General features: G+C 47.3%; 1 protein-coding gene across 1 annotated transcript in view; it reads left to right on the top strand.

Moving 5' to 3' along the window:
* Positions 1-27,385, top strand: part of DPYSL5 (dihydropyrimidinase like 5) — a gene marked incomplete at both ends in the record, with an annotated part of 53,729 nt that overhangs the window by 8,728 nt on the left and 17,616 nt on the right. Inside the window, 4 exons of the mRNA XM_081254138.1 lie at positions 16,671-16,829; positions 18,842-19,021; positions 19,834-19,902; positions 27,026-27,070. Coding sequence (XP_081110264.1) covers positions 16,671-16,829; positions 18,842-19,021; positions 19,834-19,902; positions 27,026-27,070 — 453 coding nt within the window. The remainder of the gene's footprint in view (positions 1-16,670; positions 16,830-18,841; positions 19,022-19,833; positions 19,903-27,025; positions 27,071-27,385) is intronic.

Below are 27,385 nucleotides of genomic sequence, written 5' to 3'. Positions count from 1 at the left end.
GCAGGTAGAAATGTGTGTAGACGCTGTATCTTCTCCCTTAAGTGGTTTCTGCCTCACTGTTCCCTCAGGTTATCCCTGTAGCCAACCATGTTTTTCTCTCCTTCTGATCCTTTTTTATTTCTTGTTAATTAAAAATTAGGAGCTGTAAGGATCCCTAATTAGTGACTATGTGAGGATAAAGCTGTAGGCCAGCTATAGGTAAGAACTTTCTCATTCACCAGTGTGGTTCTTTTTTTGTTTGTTTGTTTGTTTGTTTTGGCTGTGTTGGATCTTTGTTGCTGGGCGCAGGCTTTCTCTAGTTGCGGCGAGTCAGGGCTACTCTTCGTTGTGGTGCGCGGGCTTCTCATTGTGGTGGCTTCTCTTGTTGCGGAGCACGGGCTCTAGGCGCTCGGACTTCAGTAGTTGTGGCTCGCGGGCTCTAGAGCGCAGGCTCAGTAGTTGTGGCGCTCGGGCTTAGTTGCTCCGCGGCATGTGGGATCTTCCTGGACCAGTGATCGAACCCATGTCTCCCTCATTGGCAGGTGGATTCTTAACCACTGCACCACCAGGGAAGTCCCTCATTCACAAATGTTTATCTCTCACACTACACACACACTCACACACTTAGACACTTTCACATACTCTCACAGTCGCACACGTACACACGCACTCTCACATACGCACATGTGCACTCACTCGTGCACACAGTTTTAGAGCTGGAAGTGCCACTAGAGATTAATGAATTCAACCCCTCATCTATAAATAACTTTCCTCTTTAGATTTAAACTCTCTACAGTGTTCTCAATATTTAAAAATAAAATTAAACTTGATGAATGTTGGTGAACTCTGTTCTTGGGAAGAGTATGTACAGAATGAAGGAGGTCATGGTTGGGTAGCCCAGGAAGCCACTTTTTTTTTTTTTAATCTATGTGTACGCTTTTTTTTTAAACAACTTGATTAAGGTATAATTGACATACAATAAGCCACACATTTTTAAAGTGTATGGTTTGATACACTTTGACATATGTATATACTGTGAAGCCATCACCATTAATATAATAAACATATCCATCACCACCTCCCCCCAGCCAAAGTTTCTTGGTGTCCCTTGTAATCCTTCCCTGCGCTGGCAACCACTGATCTGTTTTCTGTCACTATAGATTAATTTGCATTTTCTCACATTTTTATATAATGGAAAAAACAGTATGTATTTCTTTTTTGGTCTGGTTTCTGACTTAGCATTATTAAGTTTTTGGCAACTACAGATAAACTGACTATGAATATCTGGTACAAGTGTTTGTGTGGACATATACTTACATTCCCCTGTGTAATTACCTAGAAGTGGAAGGCCTAGAATATATGGTAGGTGTACATGTAGCTTTTTAAGAAATTGCCAAACTGGTTTCCAAAGTGGTTGTAACATTTTCTGTTCCTTCCAGACTCCACATTTTTGCCATCACTTGTTATGGTCAGTCTTTTTAATTTTAGACAGGTAACAGATGTATCAGTGGTAGCTCACTATGGTTTTAATTTGCATTTCCCTAGTGTTGAATGTCTCTACATGTGCTTATTTGCCCTCTGTATATCTTTGGTGAAGAGTTCACATCTTTTCCCTATGTTTTGAGTCATTGGTCTTGTTTTTTTTTTTTTTTTTTTTTTATGAAATGTAAAGAATAGGTAAATCTTTATTTTTTCCTTTCTAGTTTTATGGAAATATAGTTGATATACAGCACTGTATAAGTTTAAGATGTACAGCATAATGATTTGACTTATATACTTCATGAAAAGATTGCCACAATAAGTTTAGTGACCATCCATCATCCCATATAAATACAAAATAAAAGAAAAAGAGGGACTTCCCTGGTGGTCCAGTGGGTAAGACTCCACGTTCCCAATGCAGGGGGCCCAGGTTCGATCCCTGATCAGGGAACTAGATCCCACATGCATGCCACAACTAAGAAGCCCGCATGCCGCAATGAAGGTCCTGTGTGCCACAACTAAGACCCGGTGCAGCCAAAATAAATAAATAAAAATTTTTTAAGAAAAAGAAAAAAATTTTTTCCTTGTGATGAGAACTCTTAGGATTTACTCTCTTAATGACTTTCACCTATAACATCCAGCAGTGTTAATTATATTTATCATGTCATACATTACATCCCTAGTACTTATTTACCTTACAACTGAAAAATACGGAATGCTTCAGGAATCTGTGTGTCATCCTTGTGCAGGGACCATGCTAATCTTCTCCATATTGTTCCAAATTCAGTGTTGCCAAAGTGAGCACTGTTTGTCTTCTTTTTATTGGGTTGTCAGAGTTATTTATATGTTCTAGCTACAAGTTGTTTTTTGGGTCCGTGTTTTGCAAATATTTTCTCCCAGGCTATGACTTACCTCTTCATTTTCTTAACAATGTCATTGGAAGAGCAAAAGTTTTTCATTTTGAAGTTCAATTTATTAATTCTTTTTCTTTCATAGTTTGTTTTTCATGCTGTAATTGAGAAATTTTTGTGAAATCCAAGGTCACTAAGATTTTCTCCTATGTTTTCTTTTAGAAGTTTTATAATCTTAGCTCTTACATTTAGGTCTATGATTCATTTTAAGTTAGTTTTTATATATGGTATCCAGTAAGGGTTGAGGTTCAGTTTTTTTTACATATGGCTATCCAATTGTTCTAGCACCATTTGTTGAAAAGATCATCCCTTGTCAAAAATCAGTCGACCATATATGTGTGGGTCTATTTTTGCACTCTCTTTTCTGTTCTTTTGATCTATGTATCTATCTTTACACCTATACCACAATGTCTTGATTATGATAGCTTTACAGTAAGTCCTGAAAGCCGGTGGTGTAAGTCTTCCAACTTTGTCCTTCTTTTTCAAAGTTGTTTTGGCCATTCTATCTCCTTGGAAGCAAACTTTTTTAGTGCAGGCTGTAAACCAAAAACTTAAGAGAACAGTAAACTGAGTGCATTAACCAAGCACTTGATAAACATTCTCAGCCCTTAGCATGGTCCCTTTCTGTTAGCCAAAAGTTAAGAATTTTCTTTAGAATTTTCTAAAGTTATTTGGAGAGAAACAAATCTGTGATGTGTGTGTGTTAAAAGGAACTTAACTGGGTGCTGGGGGTTCAGATGAGGTCCATGAGGATGTTCCATGATACTTGGCTACATATTGATCTCAATATATTTTCTTCACATGATCCATATCTTTATGTATAATAAATTGTGATGACGTCATAGGGAAGAGTTCATTCTGCTTCCTCTTGCTCCCTCTTTGTCTTACAGTTAGAGCCAGTGGGGAACAGAAGTGCGCCGGGAGTTCTGAGCGGACTAGGTTAGGATAAAACTTACATGAACTGGGCTTCCCTGGTGGCGCAGTGGTTGAGAGTCCGCCTGCCGATGCAGGGGACACGGGCTCGTGCCCCGGTCTGGGAGGATCCCACATGCCGCGGAGCGGCTGGGCCCGTGAGCCATGGCCGCTGAGCCTGCGTGTCCGGAGCCTGTGCTCCGCAACGGGAGAGGCCACAACGGTGAGAGGTCCGTGTACCGTAAAAAAAAAAAAAAAAAAAAAAATCTTACATGAACTGAAATTCTAACCACTGAGCTGTTGCCACCCTCTCCCCTTCCCTCTGTCAGGTTTCCATTCTGTTTGGTACCCTTTGTTACCACCAGGCCTGGGCTGTAGCTCTTTCCCAGTTAGGTGCCCTGACTCTCACTTTGCCAGGCTTAAGATAACTAGGACTTATATTCGGGCGAGCACACTTGTTCTGAATCTCTAAGCCCCAGACATAGTGGCCCATCAAAGAGTCTACTTTTCCTGCTGTGTGGAAAATACAGTGTTCAGCCTGGAGCGTGTGGAGCCTCTCACGGGCTCTGAGTTCCCCGACCCCCAGGTGGCATCTGGCAGTGCATGGCTCTGCGTAGGACCTGCAGCTAAGCTTCCAGCCGCTGTCCCCTCCAGGAGGGCTGCACTGCCGTCAGGCCCAGCATTTCTGTATCCCTCATACACGTATCGTGATCTTTAAAGCCTCCCTCAGGCAGGCCTTATTTTCCTTCCTTTGCAGGTGGAGAAGCTGAGTCTCAGGGAGTGAAATGCCTTTCCAAGCTAGTAAGTACAGGCATAGGCCTCCCTGCCTCCCAGAGCAGACGCCAGCCCGCATTCCCCAGCATCAGCGCCCAGCACGGCCTCAGGACAGCCTTCCTCGGCAGCTTGATGGCACTATTATCGCTGAGCTTTGGGACGAAAATGAAGACTCGCCGGCACTGGAGTAGATGAGGGAAGGAGAGCAGATGGGGTTACATGTGGCTTATTTCTGGATTGTTGACAAACCCCTCTTGTGTGGCCTCTTTGGGCAGCCTGGACTTTTAATAAAGATGGTCATGACCTGCTTGCCTGTAAACTTTCCCGCTTTGGGATTAGAAGGGGCTTTGCTAAGGAGGAAGATGACAGAGGGCGTCTCCGGGCTCTATTTTAGAACGGTTTCCCCTGGCCCCCTGGCTTCTCAGAAGCTGGCAGCCACGTTCTCTCCGCCACATAACTCCCTCTGAGGATCATCTCCAGTCTCCATGGTAACTGCATGTCGGGAGACAGCCTGCTCTGTTCTGTGGCTTTGTATTAAACACAATGATTTAAATTGGATGCTTGGCAGTGAAGATAATCATTCTGGATTAGAAAGACGCCTGGAGATCCTCATTTCATAATTTTAGATGTTGGCACAATTCTCGGGTTTAGCTCTGTAATTCAAGCCCAAGCCACACCTACCCCTCTGTTTCTAAACTGCAGTTAGGTCCAATTTCGCTTGGGCTTTTCTCCATCCTTTGACAGAGGAATCTTGGAGCCAGGGAGCCCCACAGTCAGACCAGGGCTATCCTGAGCTCTAGAAGGGGCGGCATAATGTAAAGGAAACCTAAGGTGCTAGCGGCAGATAGACCCTCATTCAGTCTGGCTGCATGATTTCCTCTGAGACCTATTTTTCTTATCTGTAAGACGAGAGGAATAACCTCCACCCTATAGAATCATATATTTTTAATTTTTCTATTGTGATAAAATATATATAACATAAAATTTATCATTTTAATCATTTTTAACTGTACAGTACAGTGACATTAAGTACATTCACAATATTGTCACCACAATAATCCATTTCCAGAACTTTCTCATCTTCCCCAGCTGAAATTCTGTACTCCGTAAATACTAACTTTCCCATCCTCCACTCCTCCCAGCCCCTGGCAACCACCATTACACTTTCCATCTCTATGAAGTTGGCTATTCTAGATACCTCATAGAAGTGGAATCATACATTTTTTTTTTGTCCATCTGTGACTGGCTTATTTCACTGAGCATAATGTCCTCAAGTTTCAACCATGTTGGAGCATGTGTCATAATTTCTTTCCTTTTTTAAGGTTGGATAACATCCATTTTATGTATGTACCACATTATGTTTATTCGTTCATCTGTCGATAGACACTTGGTTGCTTCCACATTTTGGCTATTATGAGTAATGCTGCTATGCACACGGGTATACAGATATCTGTTTGAGTCCTTGCTTTAAGTTACAGAGTCATTCTGAGGATCAAATAAGATAATAAGTATTAACAATATTAAGAACATTGCACAAAGCAGGCTGTCAGTAAATGTTAATTTCTCTCCTGAACGTGAGTTCAGCCTAGGTGCTAACTGCCACAGTGGTCCAATGGCTTCCACGGGAGTGGTGTCACTTTTTGCTAGCTTCTGTGTCCCTGGGACATGCTAGTCTGTTGGGTCTGGAAATTAACACAATTTATTCCCAGATTTAAAGGAAATGTCTTAACCACAGAAATGTGCATTGTCCCATGATAAAAACCATGCATGCTTTTTATATTTCTCCCACCATTTGGTATTCGTGTATTCCTAGTTCTAAAATGAGAAAATGTTAGGGCTGATGTATATACTTCCTTATCTGTTGTCTATTTTAAGTATACCAGGTGGGAGACCCTGAATCTGCAGTTAGGATTGCCCCAGGCTATGAAGCTCTGTGCTTAGTTACTATTTGTTGGTGTCAAATGTATTCTCAGGGTTATGGAAGAGTATGAGATTTGGAATAAAAATACCTGGATCCCAGTCTTGGCTTATGTCTCAGAAACTGAGATGGTGAAAACATCTGTCCAACACAGTGGTCATGAAGATTAGGTGAGGGCAGCACTTTGCTGTGCAGGTGACCCTCTCCTGGAGCACCTCGTGGGGACCAGGTCCCTGTGTCGGTCTGCATCCCTTCAGGAGATTTTCTCTGGGTCTAGTTTCACCCCAAAGTTTCTATAGTGGGGGTTACTCCCCTGCTGCCCTGGGCCCCTCCAGGGTTGAGAATCCAGAGCCGAGGAGCCATCTTTCCCTGCGGGGTCCTTTGAAATTAGCTTTCCTGCCACAAGGTCACTGCACAAGCAGCCCTGGAGACAGCCAGCACCTCTTTGTCTTCAGGAATTTGCAACAGAAGGGAAGGGGGAGCAAGAGCCCTTGCACAGCCTGGTCTGACCTGCGCCTGACCCAGCTGCTCCTCACAGCATAGCAGTCAGCCCTGTTCTTTATTGATGGCGCTGAAGGGAGGAGGGCAGATGGGGATTTCACACTGAATCCCTACCTTTCTCTCTCTCAGCAGCGCTTGCAGCTGGTTGTGTCCTGTGTGCCCAGGGTCTACCTGTTGAGCAGGAGCCAGGCAGGCTTAAATCAGGGCTTCCCAAGCAGATGTGTTCACTGTCCCTGAGACCGGAAGGCTACCCTGGTATGCTCACGTCTGGGAAGGGAGCTTAGGTTTTCCTCAAAGGCATCTTAACTTCTAGGACAGCTCACCTCTTCTTGAAGTCAGTGAGCCAGGGAGATTCTTGCGTTGGTGACAGGGTTTTCTTGGCTTCCATAACCCCATGCCAGCCTGCTCTTCCTCCTGCCTCTTGGCTCTCCTTCCCAGCCTCCTTCCATGGTCTTGTCTTCGTCTTACTCCTCTCCTCTGTGGTTGCTTCTCAGGATCCTATCCCAGATTGCCTTCTCCCCCTCCCCACCTTCTCTCCCCAGGTGATCTGTTACTGATGACTCCCAGGCTTACAGCTACAGCCTAGACACCTCCATGCACCTGCCCCAAACCCAACACATCCACCACAACCCTACTCCTCTCCCGGGGACCCCCCCTTCCAGGAATGGCACCCCCATCCTCCCAAGACAGAGCTTACTTGCTCAAGACCACAGGACTCCTCAGCGATAAAGCCAGACCTCGGACCCAGGTGTGCCAGGCTCCAGAGTTCAGGCCTCTCCCACCAGAGCACCCTGCCTTCACGTACCATCGGAGAATCCAACTGTATTTCTAACAAACATAAAAATTCAGATGTCACTCTAAGCCCCAGACAAACTCTGCTGTGGGACCCCTCCCCATTTTTGGCTGTGCTGGACCTCCATCTGGATGCCTTTGTCAGTCCGTACCTGGACTCCCCACTCCCTCAGCAATCCCAGCCTGCTTTCTCTGTCCCAGCTCCTGGCTTCATGGAACTGACCCCTTATAATATGGCAAGTTTACTTCAGCCCTCCCTCGTTGATTCTGTAGTGCATTTCCCATACAGTTTTCTTTTTCTTTTTTTTTTTTTTTTGCGGTATGGGGGCCTCTCACTGTTGGGGCCTCTCCCGTTGCAGAGCACAGGCTCCGGACACACAGGCCCAGTGGCCATGGCTCACGGGCCCAGCCGCTCCGCGGCATGTGGGATCTTCCCAGACCGGGACATGAACCCGCGTCCCCTGCATCGGCAGGCGGACTCTCAACCACTGCGCCACCAGGAAAGCCCCCATACAGTTTTCTTAAACCTCGTCTTGGCTCAGACTGACACTCCTAATTTTCCCAAAACCTTTCTTCTGTTTTGCTAAGAAGTCTGGGACCAAGGGCCTGGGCACCCTCAGCTCTCCTCCATGTCACCTCAGCTCATCTCCTCCTCTATCCACCCCCCTCCTAAATGGATGGGAAGAGATGTCCTTCCCAGCCTAATAGATATGAATATCAATCCTCAGTTTCCTCATCTGAATAATGGGGATAATAATACATATTTCTTTTCTTTTCTTTTTTTTTTTTTTTAAGCAGAGGTCTTCTTAGAAGCCCATATGATTTAAATTTATTTATTTATTTATTTGTGGCTGTGTTGGGTCTTCGTTTCTGTGCGAGGGCTTTCTCTAGTTGTGGCAAGAGGGGGCCACTCTTCATCGCGGTGCGCGGGCCTCTCACTATCGCGGCCTCTCTTGTTGCGGAGCACAGGCTCCAGATGCGCAGGCTCAGTAATTGTGGCTCACGGGCCCAACTGCTCCACGGCATGTGGGATCCTCCCAGACCAGGGCTCGAACCCGCGTCCCCCGCATTGGCAAGCAGACTCTCAACCACTGCGCCACCAGGGAAGCCCAATAATACATATTTCACAGGACTGTTGTGAGAATTAAATAGCCACAGACTATGTGCTCAATGGATGTTGGTTATAATTAGCAATTTTCATCTGCTCCATTGTCCCTCCATCAGCTCTGCATTAAGATTTCTAAAGACTCCCTTCCCTCCTAAATTTGGTTGTTCCTCTCCTGATACTATTTTCTCAGCCACACAGGCATAAAACCTCTCCTGTTATTTACATCCTCTCCTCTTCTGTCATCAAACCTGGCTGCTACTTCTTCCCCGAAACAGGTTTCACATATGTCATTCATCCCAGTCCCCAGGTTGAGGTCCATCATCTCAGGACTGCAGTCGAGTTTGCACTGAGCAGTCAGGGCCATGTTCTGGAGTCTGATTTTCATGTTCTTGCTCCGCCCAGAAGCCTGCTGTGACTACAGACACGTCCAGGGATGGGGGTGACCAGAGTCCTCTCTGTAAATGTGCTCCTAAACCCCACACTCCCGAAGCCCCGTCATCACCACCACCTCCACACACACAAGTTGCTAAACTTTGCTGATTGATGGAATCCAAGTTCATCAAGGTCCACACAGTTTGCCTCAGCCAAGACCAAACAGATCTATTCTCTGTCCTCTGGCTGTGTCCCCGGCTCTGCCCACATCATTTCCTACCCCAGAGTGTCTCATCCTGTCCCCTTCCAGCTCTCAGCCTGCCCATCCTACTGTGTCCTTCCCCTCCTCTGGTCTGTTGAACTTGATGTTGCCGTCACCACTGAGGAATGTTATCTTGTGCTGCTTTGTACTCTCATTATTTTGAAGTCATTTCTATTCGAAATGAACTTTTTTCTTGTCCTGTTTGCTAACTGGACTCTAAGCACCTTAAGGTACTTATATCTCTCACTTCTTCTGGAGCATCTGATACACATACACGGTGTGCACATTCATGCTACCTACAAATTATGCTTATTGTTTACTAACTATAATAGCTGTAATAGTAGTATAGGGCTTCCCTGGTGGCACAGTGGTTGAGAGTCCGCCTGCCAATGCAGGGGACACGGGTTCGTGCCCCGGTCTGGGAAGATCCCACATGCCGCGGAGCGGCTAGGCCCGTGAGCCATGGCCGCTGAGCCTGCACGTCCGGAGCCTGTGCTCCTCAACGGGAGAGGCCACAACAGTGAGAGGCCCGCGTACCGCAAAAAAAAAAAATAGTTGTATAAATCACTAGTATTTATTGGGCTCCTACTATGTGCAGGTGCTGTCCCAGGTGCTTTACGTGCATTACCTCATTTAATCCTCATGATAACCCCACAAGGGGTGTATTATTACTCCATTTTACAAATGGGGAAAATGAAGCTCAAAGAGATTAAATAACTTGCCCAAGATCTTATAACCATAAGTGATGGAGCTAGGATTTAAACCTAGATCTGCCCGCCTTAAAGTCTGGTTCTTGTCACTCTACTACTTTGCCTCTAAATATAGCATTAATGTGTTTTAAAAATGGCAAGCCGGGGACTTCCCTGGTGGTGCAGTGGTTAAGAATCCACCTGCCAATGCAGGGGACATGGGTTTGAGCCCTGTTCCAGGAAGATCCCACATGCCGCGGAGCAACTAAGCCCGAGCGCCACAACTACTGAGCCTGCTCTCTAGAGCCCGTGAGCCACAACTACTGAGCCCACGTGCCTAAAGCCCGTGCTGTGCAACAAGAGAAGCCACCACAATGGGAAGCCTGCACACCACAACAAAGAGGAGCCCCTGCTCGCCGCAACTAGAGAAAGCCCACATGCAGCAACGAAGACCCAACGCAGCCAAAAATAAATAAATAAATAAATAAATTTTTTTTTTTTAAAAATGGCAAGCAGGTTAAGTGTGGGAAAATGTCCTTTTCCCAAGGTATATTGCAGATTGAATGTTGCCTGTCTCCTCTGCTGAGAATTCAAAGAATGAAGGGTGAGTTTTAGCTATGGTAATGCTTACAGTAAGAGCATTGCAAGATCAGAAGTGGGACCATGCCCTAGATGAAGTAATAGAGGCTGGCACCCAGAAGGTAGGAGTGAAAAGTAAAAGGAAATTGAGAAGTGCAGTTAATTATAAATGTGCAATTTAGAGAAAACCAGTCAGCTGAAGAATAAGCTCAACAGGTCAAGAAAAGGCTTGGGGAGCTGTATGTAGCCAGAGGGATGGTGGGTGGTTCCAAGGAACAATCATGTATCACTTGGTGTCCTGGAGAAAAGCTGGTTGCAGGGAGGGTTTGTGTTGTTTTGTTTGTTTTCCAGAGAAAAGGGGCATTTGATAAAAGGTGTTGGGGAGACTCTAAAAGAGGTTGGAGCAGTGGTCAGCATTCAAGCGGCCTTGAAGGGAATTATCGGAGAAAGGGTCAGGGTCCTGAGCCCCCAGTGTGAGCTGGATGATTGGCAGTGAAGCCAGCGTAAGCCTGTTAAGAGCGTGATCTCCCTAGATCAGGTCAATGTAGCTGATAAAAATGGACTCCTTGTTTCAATACTATTAAGAATTTCAGGGGCTTCCCTGGTGGCGCAGTGGTTGAGAGTCCGCCTGCCGATGCAGGGGACACGGGTTCGTGCCCCGGTCCGGGAAGATCCCACGTGCCGCGGAGCGGCTGGGCCCGTGACCCATGGCCGCTGAGCCTGTGCGTCCGGAGCCTGTGCTCCACAAGGGGAGAGGCCACAACAGTGAGAGGCCCGCGTACCGCAAAAAAAAAAAAAAAAAAAAAAAAGAATTTCAGGATGACAGCAGAGATTAAACCAGGACAGAGCCAGTCTGAACACAGGGCACTGTGGGACTGCACAAGCCACATAACCATGGACTTGGTGTTGGCTGGTGGGCGTATGTTTCAGGATGAGAAAGGTGTTTACTGAGTGCCAGGCATGGTTCTACGTACCATACATACATCATCTCACTTGACGAAATGCTCAGGCCCTTCTCTGGGGAGTCTCTCACATCCCAAGGAGTGGTACTGCTTAAGTACCTCAGGCTTTCCTGAGGGCCAGGGAGCAGCCAACAAGATCCCTGAAGGGCAAGGAAGTTATTCAGAGCAAGAGAGAAACCACTGATCTGGTTATTTTTTTTTTCTCTTCTACTTCGAGCGAGTATGAATAAAAGATGGAAGATACATTCAATGTGAAAAGAAAAGGAAGTGGTTCAGCAATTTCCAAGAGAAGCAGATCCATCTGAACAAGTGATGCTTTCTCAACTGCATTAAGAAATGTCGAAACATTTGCATTGCACTTAGTTTACAAAGCACATCCAAATACTGGTTATTTGATTCTCAGTGTAGGATTGTTCCCTCTGTGAAGATTGAGTCACCCATAATCTATACATCTAGATACTCCAGACCCTGCTATTATGATTCCAATCACCTCCCCCCAAACACACCCATTTTCTGAGCACTAGTGTGAAAATATGCTCACAGGAAGTCCCTACGCCACCCCTAATGAAAAACCCCAGAGATAAGCTCTGGCCCAAGTGCCTTCTCAACAACAGGGTACAAAGTTTGTGCCTTGACCTGTTGATTCTTGGCCTTGGAGCCAGAGAACCAAGCCTTTCCCTTTGGGGGGCAGGGTGGAGGGGTAGAGAAAAAACCATCGCTACTGGGAACTCAGCAAAATGTGATTAGAGCCACAGCAACACAGAAGATGGTAGAGAATGACTCTCCAAAGATCTTTGTCCTGACAGAACCAGGAAGGGCCAATGCACTGTGCTTTCCAACGCTGTGATGTCAGCAAATAAATTCTATCTGAAATTTCTTTCCAACTTGCTGAGCAGGTCCCTGGTCAATACGGAGACCCCCATGTGCCCACAGTGGTCTGATAACTTCTGAAGCATAAAGATGACATTTATAATAACAGGTTTAGGTTGAGTTCAGTACAAGTTCCTGCCAAGCGTATGCCTGGAAACCATGACATAAAATGGATTACCATTAAGAATATTGGTTTTAAATGTAAAATAGATAGCTAGTGGGAAGCATCTGCATAGCATAGGGAGATCAGCTCGGTGCTTTGTGTCCCCCTAGAGGGGTGAGATAGGGTGGGAGGGAGACGCAAGAGGGAAGGGATATGAGGATATATGTATACATATAGCTGGTTCACTTTATTATACAGCAGAAACTAACATACCATTGTAAAGCAATTATACGCCAATAAAGATGTTTAAAAAAAAAAGAATACTGGTTTTTCTTAGGGAACAAGTGGATGTGACATGACTGGGCATCAAATAAACCCAGATTTACCCAGCGGTATGTCACAAATATCAAAAACAAAATAATGGTAACCCTTTGAAATAGTAAAATTATGTTTCATATACTGCCAAATGTGTGTGATGATGTTGCGTCTGTTGGTTAAACAAATGGTCCTAAAGTCCATATTAACTTAACAGTGAGAGATGTGAAGTCTCACATTCACAATAGAAATGAATGCCACATACACAGTGGGGAATGCTTGGCTGGATAGTAGTTTATGTCAAAAAAACAAGGGCCTGGGTTGATAAATGGACAGTTCAGTCAGCCACCAGGCTCCAGTAGGCCCTAGCGTGTTAGCTGTTCCATGGTCGTGTCTGTCTCCATAAATGAATCTTAATTCTGTCAAATAAAAAAAGCAAGTTGCAAAAGGACATGGACAGTATAATACCACTTGTGTACATTTTTCAGATTTGCAAGACAAATATAGTAAAAGCATAAAAACATGGATGGGAGAAATTTATATCAACCTCAGGGTTAAGGGATGGGAATAGGATGGAGGGCTCCCGTTGTATTGGAAATATTTTCTTTCATTTTTTTAATTAAAAAACATGTAAGGTAAATACAGTAAAAAGCTAACATCTGTTAAATTTGAGTAGTGGGTTCATGGGTATGTGTTGTATTATGTTCTGTACTTTTACTGTATGGTTGAAATGCTTCCTACATAACTTTCAAAGAAAGTATTTTAAATACATAAACATGGTTAACTAAATTTTAAGTAGTTTTAGTTTCCTCCAAATTAATTTTTTTATGTACACATATTATGAAAGTAATATATTCTATGAAATAAATTTCAGAAAATTAGAAAAAATAAATTACTCAGAATCTCATCATCCAAAAACAGTCATTGTTAATGTTTTGGTATATTTCCTTCTATTTTTTTTTCTTTGTGTGGCTGTGTGTGTGTTTAAACATACTTGTAAGTATCTTGGGTACGCTTATTGAATTCTGTCTTTTTCACTCGTTATAGCATCACCCTTGTTCCATGTGAAGACTTAGCCTCCGTGAGCATCACTTCTATTGATTCTTAAGATCTTTCACAGCTTACTTTTCTTGCATAAAGACAGTTATGAACATTCAGCAGTCACACAGTCACCTTTCCTTTTGATTATCGTAAATATAATCCTTTTGAAAGCCTCCGGAACAGGACTGCATCACGCTCTGCTGTTGATTTGTACAAGGCTGTTTTGTGTGGAATGCCAGTAAAAAGGTCTGTTACATCTGTGATATCACATTCCTGCGAAGACTGAGCTTGTCGGCATTCATCCCGTGGGTGGGAACTGTGCATATTTTAGAAGTCAGCTCTGTGTGCATCTTGCCTGGGAGGAAACCAGCACTAGTGCATCCAGCATCTGGTCTGGGATCCTGAACCCGCAGCTGGGAAAGTGTTTATTGATCCCATTAAACTTTTGCTTTGAGGCCTAGGGTAACAGCAGTAATGATTATTCCAGATGTTTATATGCCCCTTCCCAGCTTACAGAGGTTCCGACCTCCACTGCCACCTGAGCTGCTGTGGGCCCCCAGCAGTGAGGTGCAGAGCAGAGCAGGCACACAGGATTACAACCGGCAATTGGGAAAGTCAGGACCTCTGCCGGATGCTTCTGACCCCGTCCAGAACGCTTTTCAGTCACTATCCTTGGACCTAGGCAAGAGGAGTCTCTGCCATGGGCTCTGGACTACAGGCAACTCCCCCACGTCTGCCCAGAGCCCACTGTCCCAATCCTGGACCACACTCTGGGGCCCTGGAATCCCCTGACAAAGGGCCTGAGCACTGCCAGGGCCTACATTATCCTGAATCTGTCTTTCTGGGGGCCAGACCACCACTCTGTGCACGCCTAGCCCTAGGGCGGCATCTTGCAGGAGTGAGCAGAGCTTAGATCCACGGGCTGCGGGACACATAACCGGAGTTGGAGAGTATGGGCTAGAGGCAGACGCAGAGGCTGAAGGCCAACATCCCCTAGAGTGTAGCTCAGAACTGCAAGCATTCTGAGAATTCTGAACTCAAGCCTGGCCTTCTGAGTCATTATGAACATATATCTGTTGGAGTAGGTGAACAGAATATACTCTGTGTAACAATTTGTTAGCTTGACCTGTAACTTTTAACTAGAGATTCAGCAGATAGACCTCCTTTTCTACTCTCAGAAGCCCACAGATGCTAAGAACGGTCTTGGCTCTCTTATTGCACTGTGCTGTTGCCATGTTCCCTTTTCTTTTCTATGCAAGTCTACAGACAGATGAGGGAGTGCAAAGGAAAACAATCTAGAACCACAGAAGTAAGACAATTTAGTGTGTAACATCCCAATATACCAGACACCCCCGTGTCCACACATAAAAGCAAGAAATGCATTTGAGGACAAAATAGAGTACAACCACCTGCTACGAGGGTGAATCATTCTGGCACAATCCAGCAAAATCAGAAATAGAAGCCAGCTAGTAAAGCTACAATCTGCTGCTCTTCCCCCTTCTCTCCATCTCCCACATCACAATTCCTACGTTTGAGCCACAGAACTAGCACCCTCTGTTGGTTGCTTTAAGCTACGCGAGAAGTCAGGCCCCTGGGTTTCCCAGGACAAGGGGACTAGTCTCACCCGCCCAGCCAGGATCAGCATGGAAAATCAGTGTTGCAAGAGCTTTCATTGTAATTGTTGCTTGGCCACTGAACTAATTTTTTTTTCAGTCCCTCATTCTCCAGCAATATTTCTGATTCGTGATCAATGATTTAACTGAATAGAGAAGCATGAAATCATCAAGACAGTTTCATTGTGCTATTTTCCTCCCATACAAAAGACAGAGATAAACAACTAAACTCTGAATAATTAAACACACATTAGGACAAAACTTTACAAAGTGATGATTGTCTTGACTTTCACAGCTCTCCAGCAAGGAAGCTGGTCCCATGGTACAGGTAAAGACTCTGTAGCAGAATATTTAAAAAATAAATAAATGAAAAATTTTTAAAGAAAAAAGAAAAAAAGAGAAAAAACATACTTGACCTCTTGCATCACAGAGGTCAAGTAACCGGGCTGAGGTTATCCAACTGGGAGGTGGCATAGCAGGGACTTGAACTTGGAGCTGATTCCAGTCACTGTTAGGATCCAAATAAAAGAGTAGGTTTTGTCCAAATTTTAATTCATCAAGAAAAGAGAGTCACCTATATTAAAGCCCTCATAAAGTTTCACATATTATGGGGCCTGTCTCAATTTTTATTTTAATAAAGTTTTTTTGGAGAACAACCCATTAGCCTGGAATAGCCTTTGGTCAATGCTAGCTTAGGAAGCTCATGGAGGTCACCTGACCAAACTGGTTTTTAAAAAAGTACGTGGGGGCAGACCTTTAATACAGATTTAGTAATTATTCCTGGGAGCATTGTTTGTGTTTGCAAACGAGACCTTTTAAAGATTTCTTTTTAAGTGGTATCTGGTGGAGATTGTGGATAGGATCATTTTTTCACTGATAGGTTGTACGGGGACCTAAAATGCTCTGTCTCAAACAAGACAGATGGAAATGAAGTTAATGTTCTTGGAAAAACTGAAGACAAAGACCCTGATGTGAAGATGCCTATAAAAACTTTGAATAGAATTGTTTCATGAAATGTGAGCGAATAAAACAAAACAATAGAGTCAAATTAACATTTTACTATGGTTTACATATATATGTGTAACTAAAATAATATTATAAACAGACTTATATTACATTATGGTAGACATTTGATTACATCATCTATATATTCAAGTTGGTCAGAAATTGTCTGGGGGGAATCGTCTCATTTGGAAATATAGGCACTGGTAACACACTAAGTGGTTTTTTCCAAGCACTGAGCTGCAACCCAAGATGAGGAAGAAGCAGGTTTGTGTGCTGGATCCACAGTAATGATGAAGATTACACACTGGCTCGTGTGTTGACAGCTCCTTACATTTTCCCAAAATTGCTGCACTTGGGCCTCCCAGCCTTTTGTGTGGGAGAGTCTGTGGCTGTCCTGAAGGTCCCCCTGAGGACCCAGTGTCCCCACGTCAGCGACTTGGGTGTGGGTAGAGATGTGACGAGATTGCTTTTCCCATCTCCCTCAGGCAGCACTAGTTGGAGGTACCACCATGATCATCGGCCATGTCCTGCCTGACAAGGAGACTTCCCTTGTGGATGCCTACGAGAAGTGCCGGGGTCTGGCTGACCCCAAGGTCTGCTGTGACTACGCCCTCCATGTGGGGATCCCCTGGTGGGCACCCAAGGTAACAGCACTGGGTGGAACCCCAAAAGAAGAACCAGTGCTCTTTTTGGCAGAGGGGCCATCTGGTGAGAGCCAGCTGGGGGGGTGATGCTGTCCTGCGGTGTGGAACACCCCTCCCACCACCATCCTAACTCCTCCAAATGCCAAAAGAAAAAATACTTATGATTCTATAAGGGGGGGAGGCCTGTTTTGCCTAATTTAAAGAGCCAGTTTCCCAGCGCTCTGACCACAAGGCGCTCAGCATGTCCTGATGCTCTACCTAAGGTGTCACTTATGTAGCAAGCCCTAAGGGGTTGCTGCTGAGTAGCAAGCTCAGTAAGGGTCAGCCCTGAGGGTCACATCATTTTGTGCTTGGAGTGGCAGCACTGAGGTCTCTGAACGGAGGGTCCCGTCCTGGCTCAGTGCCACCTGGTAAGAATGGACTGGGGTGCTTCTTTCCTGCTTGGCCCCAGCTCCTGCTCTGGGCACCCTGAGTTTGCTCCTGGTGTGTGGCTCCCACTGGGCCCTTTCTCAGTTCAGCCTCTGTGTCCCTGGCTTTCCTGGCCTCCCATTGCCCAGGCCCCAGGGCCAGAGTCCAGTCCCTGCTCCCCGGATTCCCTCTTCCTTGTTCTTCCTGAATACAGATACACAGGCATTTAGATTTTGCTTCACTTCTGGAGTTTTACTGCTTATTACCCCAGGGAAGCAACCTGGGTATTCATTCTTTCATCAAGTGCTCATTAATCACCATGTGCCAGTACTTGAGTGGGTGCCCTGGAATCTTAAAAATAAATAAACATTAAGAGAGTTTACAAAGTTCTCCAGCTGTGGATCCTGATGTAAAGGGCTTGACCCCCTTCTGAGACAGTGACTAAAAGCCTGGCTGTACTTCTGCCCTCAGGTACCAGCCTTGAGCGTGGGGCTTACACAGTCTCTTCCATTATATCCAAACTGGTGCTTATGGAAGGCCTTGGAACCCCCCAACCTCACACATGAAGATCCCCCTCCTGGTACCGGGTAAAAGGTGCAGACCACACTGAATGTTAGCCACCCTTTATCTCAGATGGAAGTTTTGTCCACTTCGGACACCCTCCTGGATGGGCGACCCCTACCCTGAGCCTCTCTCCCTTCCCTCCTCCAGTGGCCTGGAATAGAGAGGGTCTGCTCAGATTTCCAGCAACATTGAGGCCAAGTCAGCTATCCCTAAGTCCCCAAAGGTTGTGGGGATTTTCATGCATCTAGAATTTTTAATTCTTTTTTATAATAACCAAATTTGTTTTTCTAATTACAGATTTTAAAAATAGAAAAGAAAGGAAGCACATAATTCAGTCACCCCAACACAATCACTATTGTTATTTTAGCTTATTTCCTTCTGGTCTTTTTTCATACCTGCCTTTTACATAGTAACTCTTTCGCTTAAGTGTGAGCATTTTCCATCTGGCTGCACGGTCTTCATGACCATCAATGCCATGGCCACCTCATGTTCTGTCAAGTAGATGAATCACAATTTATTTTCCTATTGTTGGACCAAAGTTTCTTCCATTTTTTCCTAGTATAAATAATGTTGGGATGAATCTCCTTATTCACATAGCTTTGCTTCATGTTTGGCTTTGTCCCTAAGTTAGATTTTCCCCAGGTCTCTGGATTTTTAGCATTAGTACGCCTTCTCTGTAACACCCCTTCTGTTATGGGGGCAGAGGGAACTGACCACAGGTGTAAAAGGCATTAGTGCATTTACCAATAAGGCTGATTTGGAGGCAGAAACACAGGACAAGCTTGTGTGATAGGAGAAACATGCCCACATCTCGTTTCTATATTTGTGTCACGCTGGACAATTTTCAAAACACTTCCGCATCCATTTGCTCATGTGACCTCACAGCAGCCTGTGGAGTGAGAGGAGAGTGAGATACTGCAAGGTTGCGGGTGGTCACGTGGCGACAGAGCCACCTCTCCTCCGCGCTGGGCCAGCGTCTGCCAGTCAGCCTCTTGGCCCTCTGTACTCACGTGGCATTGCCTTTGCATTCTGCTCTCCAGGTGAAAGCAGAAATGGAGACCCTGGTGAGGGAGAAGGGTGTCAACTCGTTCCAGATGTTCATGACCTACAAGGACTTGTATATGCTTCGGGACAACGAACTGTACCAAGTGTTGCACGCTTGCAAGGATATTGGGGCGATCGCCCGGGTCCATGCTGAAAATGGGGAGCTCGTGGCCGAGGCAAGGCAGTAGAGAATGTTGGGGGAAGTTGGGGGAGCACCAATAGAGACAATTCTCTGGGGGATTCCTGACCACCCATGACCCTCCCTACAGGGTTCAGATAAAACAAATTATAAAAGAAAGTGTGAGATGTTAACAGCCCAGATGACAGATCTTTGTCCAAAAATCCAAACTCTTCTAGTGTCTGTAAAAAACAAATCTCTCCATATAGTCCAAAAGGGTTTCTAAGTCTTGGATGATGAGGTCTTCATTCAAATATGACACTTAAATCCCATTATCACAAAGGAATTTGGAGCACCTCTAAGCAATATTTTTAATGAGATGTGACGTACAGAATAAATAAGGGTCAACATTCCACTTTCTGGTACCTCCTCAGCGGACCTGAGGTATTATAGAGATCTTCTCACTGGTACCAAGAGAGACAAGCCCCTTTGTACTACTGGGTCTTAAGTAGGATACTTGGGGTAAAGGTTAATCTAGGCATCTGTGGAAGCTGGAGATTTAACTAGATTTCCAGTGAGGAAATTCTGATTTGCAGATCAATAAACAGTGTTTGTCTTTAGTGTCCCAGGCCTGTTGGCTGGTGACTGAACTGTATTTTTAAGAGGAAAAGATATTTTCAATCATTATGAAGTGAGGCTCAGGGGATCCCTGTACTAATCCTGCCCTCTATAAGACGAGTATCACAGAAGTGAGAAAAGCAGGAAGCCGATTGGAATGGGCTGTGCTGAGCATATTTTACTGTCCCTTGGGTTCAGTATTTTTTGTATCTCTATGATTCTCTCAATTTTCTTTCTTTTGCTCTTATTCAGGGTGCAAAGGAGGCGCTAGATTTGGGTATCACAGGCCCAGAAGGAATTGAGATCAGCCGTCCAGAGGAGGTGAGGAAGATATCTGTGTTCTTTGTCATCATCTTTCCTATAGATTCACAGAACCTTTAATAAGATAGAAGAGTCCTCAGTAAATACGAGTTGTATGGTATTGCTTTCTTCATGGGTGAAATTCCCATCTGGAAGCTTCCCAGGGAACAGCTTCCTCCGTGCTACAGCCGACCTGGCCTTGAGCTCCCTTGGGGAAGACAACTTTGGGGAAACAGACCCACCTCATTGGGGGCTGATTTCAAGGGTCTGAGGGAGGCCATGTGAACATGCCAGGGGTTGCTTTGGCCAAAATTGAATCGGGAGAGAAAAGACAGACTGAAAGGGCCTTTAGATGTTAGAAGAAATTCCAGACTATAAGCCAGTGAATTGGCATTTTGGGGCTGAGATCCCTTTGAGCATCTGTGGAAAACTTTGGACACTTCCCACCAGAAACGAGAGGCACATGCACGTCTGTGCTCTTTCCCCCTTTTTCTATATGTTGCTGAGATGGTGACTAAGCCCTGCTCTCCCTCTGCCCTCTGGTTTTATCCTTGCACAGTTTTGCAAGGTGTCAACACAGATGCCCCCAGGTACCCCTTGCTGAACAATTCGGCTCTGGAGGATCACATTAGATAAACAATGTGTTCTGGCCCTATGACCCTGTTCGGACATGCCTTAACCAGTGGTGACGGGAGAGCTGTTTTCCATTTCTTCAAAGCCTTAAATGCAGAGTGGTGGTTGGCTGTCCATGAGGGACTGATGGGGAGGCCTTGGGGGACGAGGAGCTGGAGACAGGATGTGATAGTTCTGTCACCAGACAAGAACCGAGTCAGCCTAGAGTGGGTCAGCCTATAGTGGGCCAGCCTATAGTGAGTCAGCCTATAGTGGGTCAGCCTATAGTGGGCCAGCCTATAGTGAGTCAGCCTATAGTGGGCCAGCCTATAGTGAGTCAGCCTATAGTGGGTCAGCCTATAGTGAGTCAGCCTATAGTGGGTCAGCCTATAGTGGGCCAGCCTATAGTGGGTCAGCCTATAGTGGGTCAGCCTATAGTGGGCCAGCCTATAGTGGGCCAGCCTATAGTGGGTCAGCCTATAGTGGGTCAGCCTATAGTGGGCCAGCCTATAGTGGGTCAGCCTATAGTGGGCCAGCCTATAGTGAGTCAGCCTATAGTGGGCCAGCCTATAGTGAGTCAGCCTATAGTGGGTCAGCCTATAGTGGGCCAGCCTATAGTGAGTCAGCCTATAGTGGGCCAGCCTATAGTGAGTCAGCCTATAGTGGGCCAGCCTATAGTGAGTCAGCCTATAGTGGGTCAGCCTATAGTGAGTCAGCCTATAGTGGGTCAGCCTATAGTGGGCCAGCCTATAGTGGGTCAGCCTATAGTGGGCCAGCCTATAGTGGGTCAGCCTATAGTGGGCCAGCCTATAGTGGGTCAGCCTATAGTGGGCCAGCCTATAGTGAGTCAGCCTATAGTGGGTCAGCCTATAGTGGGCCAGCCTATCGTGGGTCAGCCTATAGTGGGTCAGCCTATAGTGGGCCAGCCTATAGTGAGTCAGCCTATAGTGGGTCAGCCTATAGTGGGCCAGCCTATAGTGGGCCAGCCTATAGTGGGTCAGCCTATAGTGAGTCAGCCTATAGTGGGTCAGCCTATAGTGGGCCAGCCTATCGTGGGTCAGCCTATAGTGGGCCAGCCTATAGTGGGTCAGCCTATAGTGGGCCAGCCTATAGTGGGTCAGCCTATAGTGAGTCAGCCTATAGTGAGTCAGCCTATAGTGGGCCAGCCTATAGTGGGTCAGCCTATAGTGAGTCAGCCTATAGTGAGTCAGCCTATAGTGGGCCAGCCTATAGTGGGTCAGCCTATAGTGGGTCAGCCTATAGTGAGTCAGCCTATAGTGGGCCAACCTATAGTGAGTCAGCCTATAGTGGGTCAGCCTATAGTGGGTCAGCCTATAGTGAGTCAGCCTATAGTGGGCCAGCCTATAGTGAGTCAGCCTAGAGTGGGTCAGCCTATAGTGGGCCAGCCTATAGTGAGTCAGCCTATAGTGGGCCAGCCTATAGTGAGTCAGCCTATAGTGGGTCAGCCTATAGTGGGTCAGCCTATAGTGAGTCAGCCTATAGTGAGTCAGCCTATAGTGGGCCAGCCTATAGTGGGTCAGCCTATAGTGAGTCAGCCTATAGTGAGTCAGCCTATAGTGAGTCAGCCTATAGTGGGCCAGCCTATAGTGGGTCAGCCTATAGTGGGCCAGCCTATAGTGAGTCAGCCTATAGTGGGCCAGCCTATAGTGGGTCAGCCTATAGTGGGTCAGCCTATAGTGGGCCAGCCTATAGTGGGTCAGCCTATAGTGAGTCAGCCTATAGTGAGTCAGCCTATAGTGAGTCAGCCTATAGTGGGCCAGCCTATAGTGGGTCAGCCTATAGTGGGTCAGCCTATAGTGGGCCAGCCTATAGTGAGTCAGCCTATAGTGGGCCAGCCTATAGTGGGTCAGCCTATAGTGAGTCAGCCTATAGTGAGTCAGCCTATAGTGAGTCAGCCTATAGTGGGCCAGCCTATAGTGGGTCAGCCTATAGTGGGTCAGCCTATAGTGGGCCAGCCTATAGTGAGTCAGCCTATAGTGGGCCAGCCTATAGTGAGTCAGCCTATAGTGGGCCAGCCTATAGTGAGTCAGCCTATAGTGGGTCAGCCTATAGTGGGTCAGCCTATAGTGAGTCAGCCTATAGTGGGTCAGCCTATAGTGGGCCAGCCTATAGTGGGTCAGCCTATAGTGAGTCAGCCTAGAGTGGGTCAGCCTATAGTGAGTCAGCCTATAGTGAGTCAGCCTATAGTGGGTCAGCCTAGAGTGGGTCAGCCTATAGTGAGTCAGCCTATAGTGGGTCAGCCTATAGTGGGCCAGCCTATAGTGGGCCAGCCTATAGTGAGTCAGCCTATAGTGGGTCAGCCTATAGTGGGTCAGCCTATAGTGGGCCAGCCTATAGTGGGTCAGCCTATAGTGAGCCAGCCTATAGTGAGCCAGCCTATAGTGGGTCAGCCTATAGTGGGCCAGCCTATAGTGGGCCAGCCTATAGTGGGTCAGCCTATAGTGGGTCAGCCTATAATGGGTCAGCCTATAGTGGGCCAGCCTATAGTGAGTCAGCCTATAGTGAGTCAGCCTATAGTGGGCCAGCCTATAGTGAGTCAGCCTATAGTGGGTCAGCCTATAGTGAGTCAGCCTATAGTGGGCCAGCCTATAGTGGGCCAGCCTATAGTGAGTCAGCCTATAGTGGGTCAGCCTATAGTGAGTCAGCCTATAGTGGGCCAGCCTATAGTGAGTCAGCCTATAGTGGGCCAGCCTATAGTGAGTCAGCCTATAGTGGGTCAGCCTATAGTGGGTCAGCCTATAGTGAGTCAGCCTATAGTGGGCCAGCCTATAGTGAGTCAGCCTATAGTGGGTCAGCCTATAGTGGGTCAGCCTATAGTGAGTCAGCCTATAGTGGGTCAGCCTATAGTGGGTCAGCCTATAGTGAGTCAGCCTATAGTGGGCCAGCCTATAGTGAGTCAGCCTATAGTGGGTCAGCCTATAGTGGGTCAGCCTATAGTGAGTCAGCCTATAGTGAGTCAGCCTATAGTGGGTCAGCCTATAGTGAGTCAGCCTATAGTGGGTCAGCCTATAGTGGGTCAGCCTATAGTGGGCCAGCCTATAGTGAGTCAGCCTATAGTGGGTCAGCCTATAGTGAGTCAGCCTATAGTGAGTCAGCCTATAGTGGGTCAGCCTATAGTGGGCCAGCCTATAGTGAGTCAGCCTATAGTGGGTCAGCCTATAGTGGGCCAGCCTATAGTGGGCCAGCCTATAGTGAGTCAGCCTATAGTGGGCCAGCCTATAGTGAGTCAGCCTATAGTGAGTCAGCCTATAGTGGGTCAGCCTAGAGTGGGTCAGCCTATAGTGGGCCAGCCTATAGTGAGTCAGCCTATAGTGGGTCAGCCTATAGTGGGCCAGCCTATAGTGGGTCAGCCTATAGTGAGTCAGCCTATAGTGGGCCAGCCTATAGTGGGTCAGCCTAGAGTGGGTCAGCCTATAGTGGGCCAGCCTATAGTGGGCCAGCCTATAGTGGGCCAGCCTATAGTGAGTCAGCCTATAGTGGGTCAGCCTATAGTGAGTCAGCCTATAGTGAGTCAGCCTATAGTGGGCCAGCCTATAGTGGGTCAGCCTATAGTGAGTCAGCCTATAGTGGGTCAGCCTAGAGTGAGTCAGCCTAGAGTGGGTCAGCCTATAGTGAGTCAGCCTATAGTGGGTCAGCCTATAGTGGGCCAGCCTATAGTGGGCCAGCCTATAGTGGGCCAGCCTATAGTGAGTCAGCCTATAGTGGGTCAGCCTATAGTGGGTCAGCCTATAGTGGGCCAGCCTATAGTGGGTCAGCCTATAGTGAGTCAGCCTATAGTGGGTCAGCCTATAGTGGGTCAGCCTATAGTGAGTCAGCCTATAGTGAGTCAGCCTATAGTGGGTCAGCCTATAGTGGGTCAGCCTATAGTGGGCCAGCCTATAGTGGGTCAGCCTATAGTGGGTCAGCCTATAGTGAGTCAGCCTATAGTGAGTCAGCCTATAGTGGGTCAGCCTATAGTGGGCCAGCCTATAGTGGGTCAGCCTATAGTGGGTCAGCCTATAGTGAGTCAGCCTATAGTGGGCCAGCCTATAGTGGGCCAGCCTATCGTGGGTCAGCCTATAGTGGGCCAGCCTATAGTGGGCCAGCCTATAGTGGGTCAGCCTATAGTGGGTCAGCCTATAGTGGGCCAGCCTATAGTGAGTCAGCCTATAGTGGGTCAGCCTATAGTGGGTCAGCCTATAGTGGGTCAGCCTATAGTGGGCCAGCCTATAGTGGGTCAGCCTATAGTGGGTCAGCCTATAGTGAGTCAGCCTATAGTGGGCCAGCCTATAGTGAGTCAGCCTATAGTGGGTCAGCCTATAGTGAGTCAGCCTATAGTGGGTCAGCCTATAGTGAGTCAGCCTATAGTGGGTCAGCCTATAGTGGGCCAGCCTATAGTGAGTCAGCCTATAGTGGGTCAGCCTATAGTGGGCCAGCCTATAGTGAGTCAGCCTATAGTGGGCCAGCCTATAGTGGGTCAGCCTATAGTGGGCCAGCCTATAGTGAGTCAGCCTATAGTGGGTCAGCCTATAGTGGGTCAGCCTATAGTGGGTCAGCCTATAGTGAGTCAGCCTATAGTGGGTCAGCCTATAGTGGGCCAGCCCATAGTGGGTCAGCCTATAGTGGGTCAGCCTATAGTGGGTCAGCCTATAGTGGGCCAGCCTATAGTGGGTCAGCCTATAGTGAGTCAGCCTATAGTGAGTCAGCCTATAGTGGGCCAGCCTATAGTGGGTCAGCCTATAGTGGGCCAGCCTATAGTGGGCCAGCCTATAGTGGGCCAGCCTATAGTGGGTCAGCCTATAGTGGGTCAGCCTATAGTGAGTCAGCCTATAGTGGGCCAGCCTATAGTGGGTCAGCCTATAGTGGGTCAGCCTATAGTGAGTCAGCCTATAGTGGGTCAGCCTATAGTGGGTCAGCCTATAGTGAGTCAGCCTATAGTGGGCCAGCCTATAGTGGGTCAGCCTATAGTGGGCCAGCCTATTGTGGGTCAGCCTATAGTGGGCCAGCCTATAGTGGGCCAGCCTATAGTGGGCCAGCCTATAGTGGGTCAGCCTATAGTGGGTCAGCCTATAGTGGGCCAGCCTATAGTGGGCCAGCCTATAGTGAGTCAGCCTATAGTGGGCCAGCCTATAGTGGGTCCGCCTATAGTGGGCCAGCCTATAGTGGGCCAGCCTATAGTGAGTCAGCCTATAGTGGGTCAGCCTATAGTGGGCCAGCCTATAGTGGGCCAGCCTATAGTGGGTCAGCCTATAGTGAGTCAGCCTATAGTGGGCCAGCCTATAGTGGGTCAGCCTATAGTGGGCCAGCCTATAGTGGGTCAGCCTATAGTGGGTCAGCCTATAGTGAGTCAGCCTATAGTGGGCCAGCCTATAGTGGGTCAGCCTATAGTGGGTCAGCCTATAGTGGGCCAGCCTATATAGTGGGCCAGCCTGGTGTGGGCGGGGCCCACCTTACGCCTGCCGTGAGTTTGTCTCTGTCTGCCAGAGCCCTTGAATGTAGCTCCTGTTTGGGCACCTCAGAGTTGATAGAGAAAGACACACCAGCTTCAACAAGGCGCTGAGAGCGCCTGTGAGAAGGGGGGTGGGGAGATGCGCACGGGACTGGACTTTGTGGAGTTCTATGAGGGGAAGAGTGCGGTGCTGACTGTAGTGGCAGTAACAGCAAGAATACCACCTTCGGGGCTTCCCTGGTGGCGCAGTGGTTGAGAGTCCGCCTGCCGATGCAGGGGACACGGGTTCGTGCCCCGGTCCGGGAGGATCCCACATGCCGCGGAGCGGCTGGGCCCGTGAGCCATGGCCGCTGAGCCTGTGCGTCCGGAGCCTGTGCTCCGCAACGGGAGAGGCCACGACAGTGGGAGGCCCGCGTACCGCAAAGAAAAGAAAAAAAAAAGAATACCACCTTCATCATCTACTGATTAAAGGGGAGCATCTAAGGAGGTTTTGCTCCCCAGGGACATTTGGCAATGTCCAGAGATATTTTGGGTTATCCCAACCTGGGGGGAGGAAGTTACTGGCATCTACTAGGTAGAGGTGAAGGATGCTGCCCAAAAGCCTGCAATGTCCATTCAGCCCCTACCACAAAGAATTATCTCACCCAAAATGCCACTAGTGCCGAGGTCCAGAAGTCCCGATCTAGGCTAATTTCCAGCTTGAAGTCAAGCAGTATTGCTCCTTTGCTACAGTTCTGAGATGGCTGTGGAGAGAATGCACCAGAAACCAGGGAGAGATGTGACTGCAGGTTTTCGTTTGCTCTTGTTTTCTTGTCTTTTAGTTAAGCCCTGAGTAGCATCCAGCAAAGACGTGCCTAGAACCCTAAGTCCCGGAGTTCTCTCAGTGTGAGCAGAGGTGATTGGAGCTTGGTGCCCCTGCCCAGGGTTTCCCCTCGAGCCAGCCCCTGTAGGTGCTGTTTGTCCCTCCAGCTCCGAGTCAGACATTCCAGCACTTTCTGCGTACGAGGTGGGGTGTCAGGGAGATATAAGCTTGCTTGGGGAGATGGTGAAGCTTGTTTTCTTCCTGTTCTCTGTTTCTAACAGCTGGAAGCAGAAGCCACTCACCGAGTTATCACCATTGCAAACAGAGTAAGTAGACCCCAGCTTACCCTCAGCCCATTCTCCACTCTGGGGTCAGAACCCAGCCTGTACAGTAGAATCCCATTCTGCTCTGGGTGCCAGCCCCATGCCTGGCTCACAGGACCGCAAATGAACACCGTTTGCTGAATGAACGTTGCTATTCCCACAGACCAGGCAGGAGTCCTCCCTGCCACCGGTTCTCCGTTCTACCCTGCTGAGCTTGCTGAGACCTGGTTCATTGCTCAAATGGAAATGCCTCCCAGCAGAGGCAGGGCAAGGTGGGGACCACAGAGCCTCATGGCAGCTGGAATCTGTTCCTTGTAG

The sequence above is a fragment of the Mesoplodon bidens genome (assembly GCF_964165515.1).
Source record: "Mesoplodon bidens genome assembly, chromosome: 14".
NCBI classification, from domain to species: Eukaryota; Metazoa; Chordata; class Mammalia; order Artiodactyla; family Ziphiidae; genus Mesoplodon; species Mesoplodon bidens.
The sequence above is the reverse complement of the archived record's forward strand: the minus strand, read 5'-3'. Positions and strand labels throughout refer to the sequence as shown.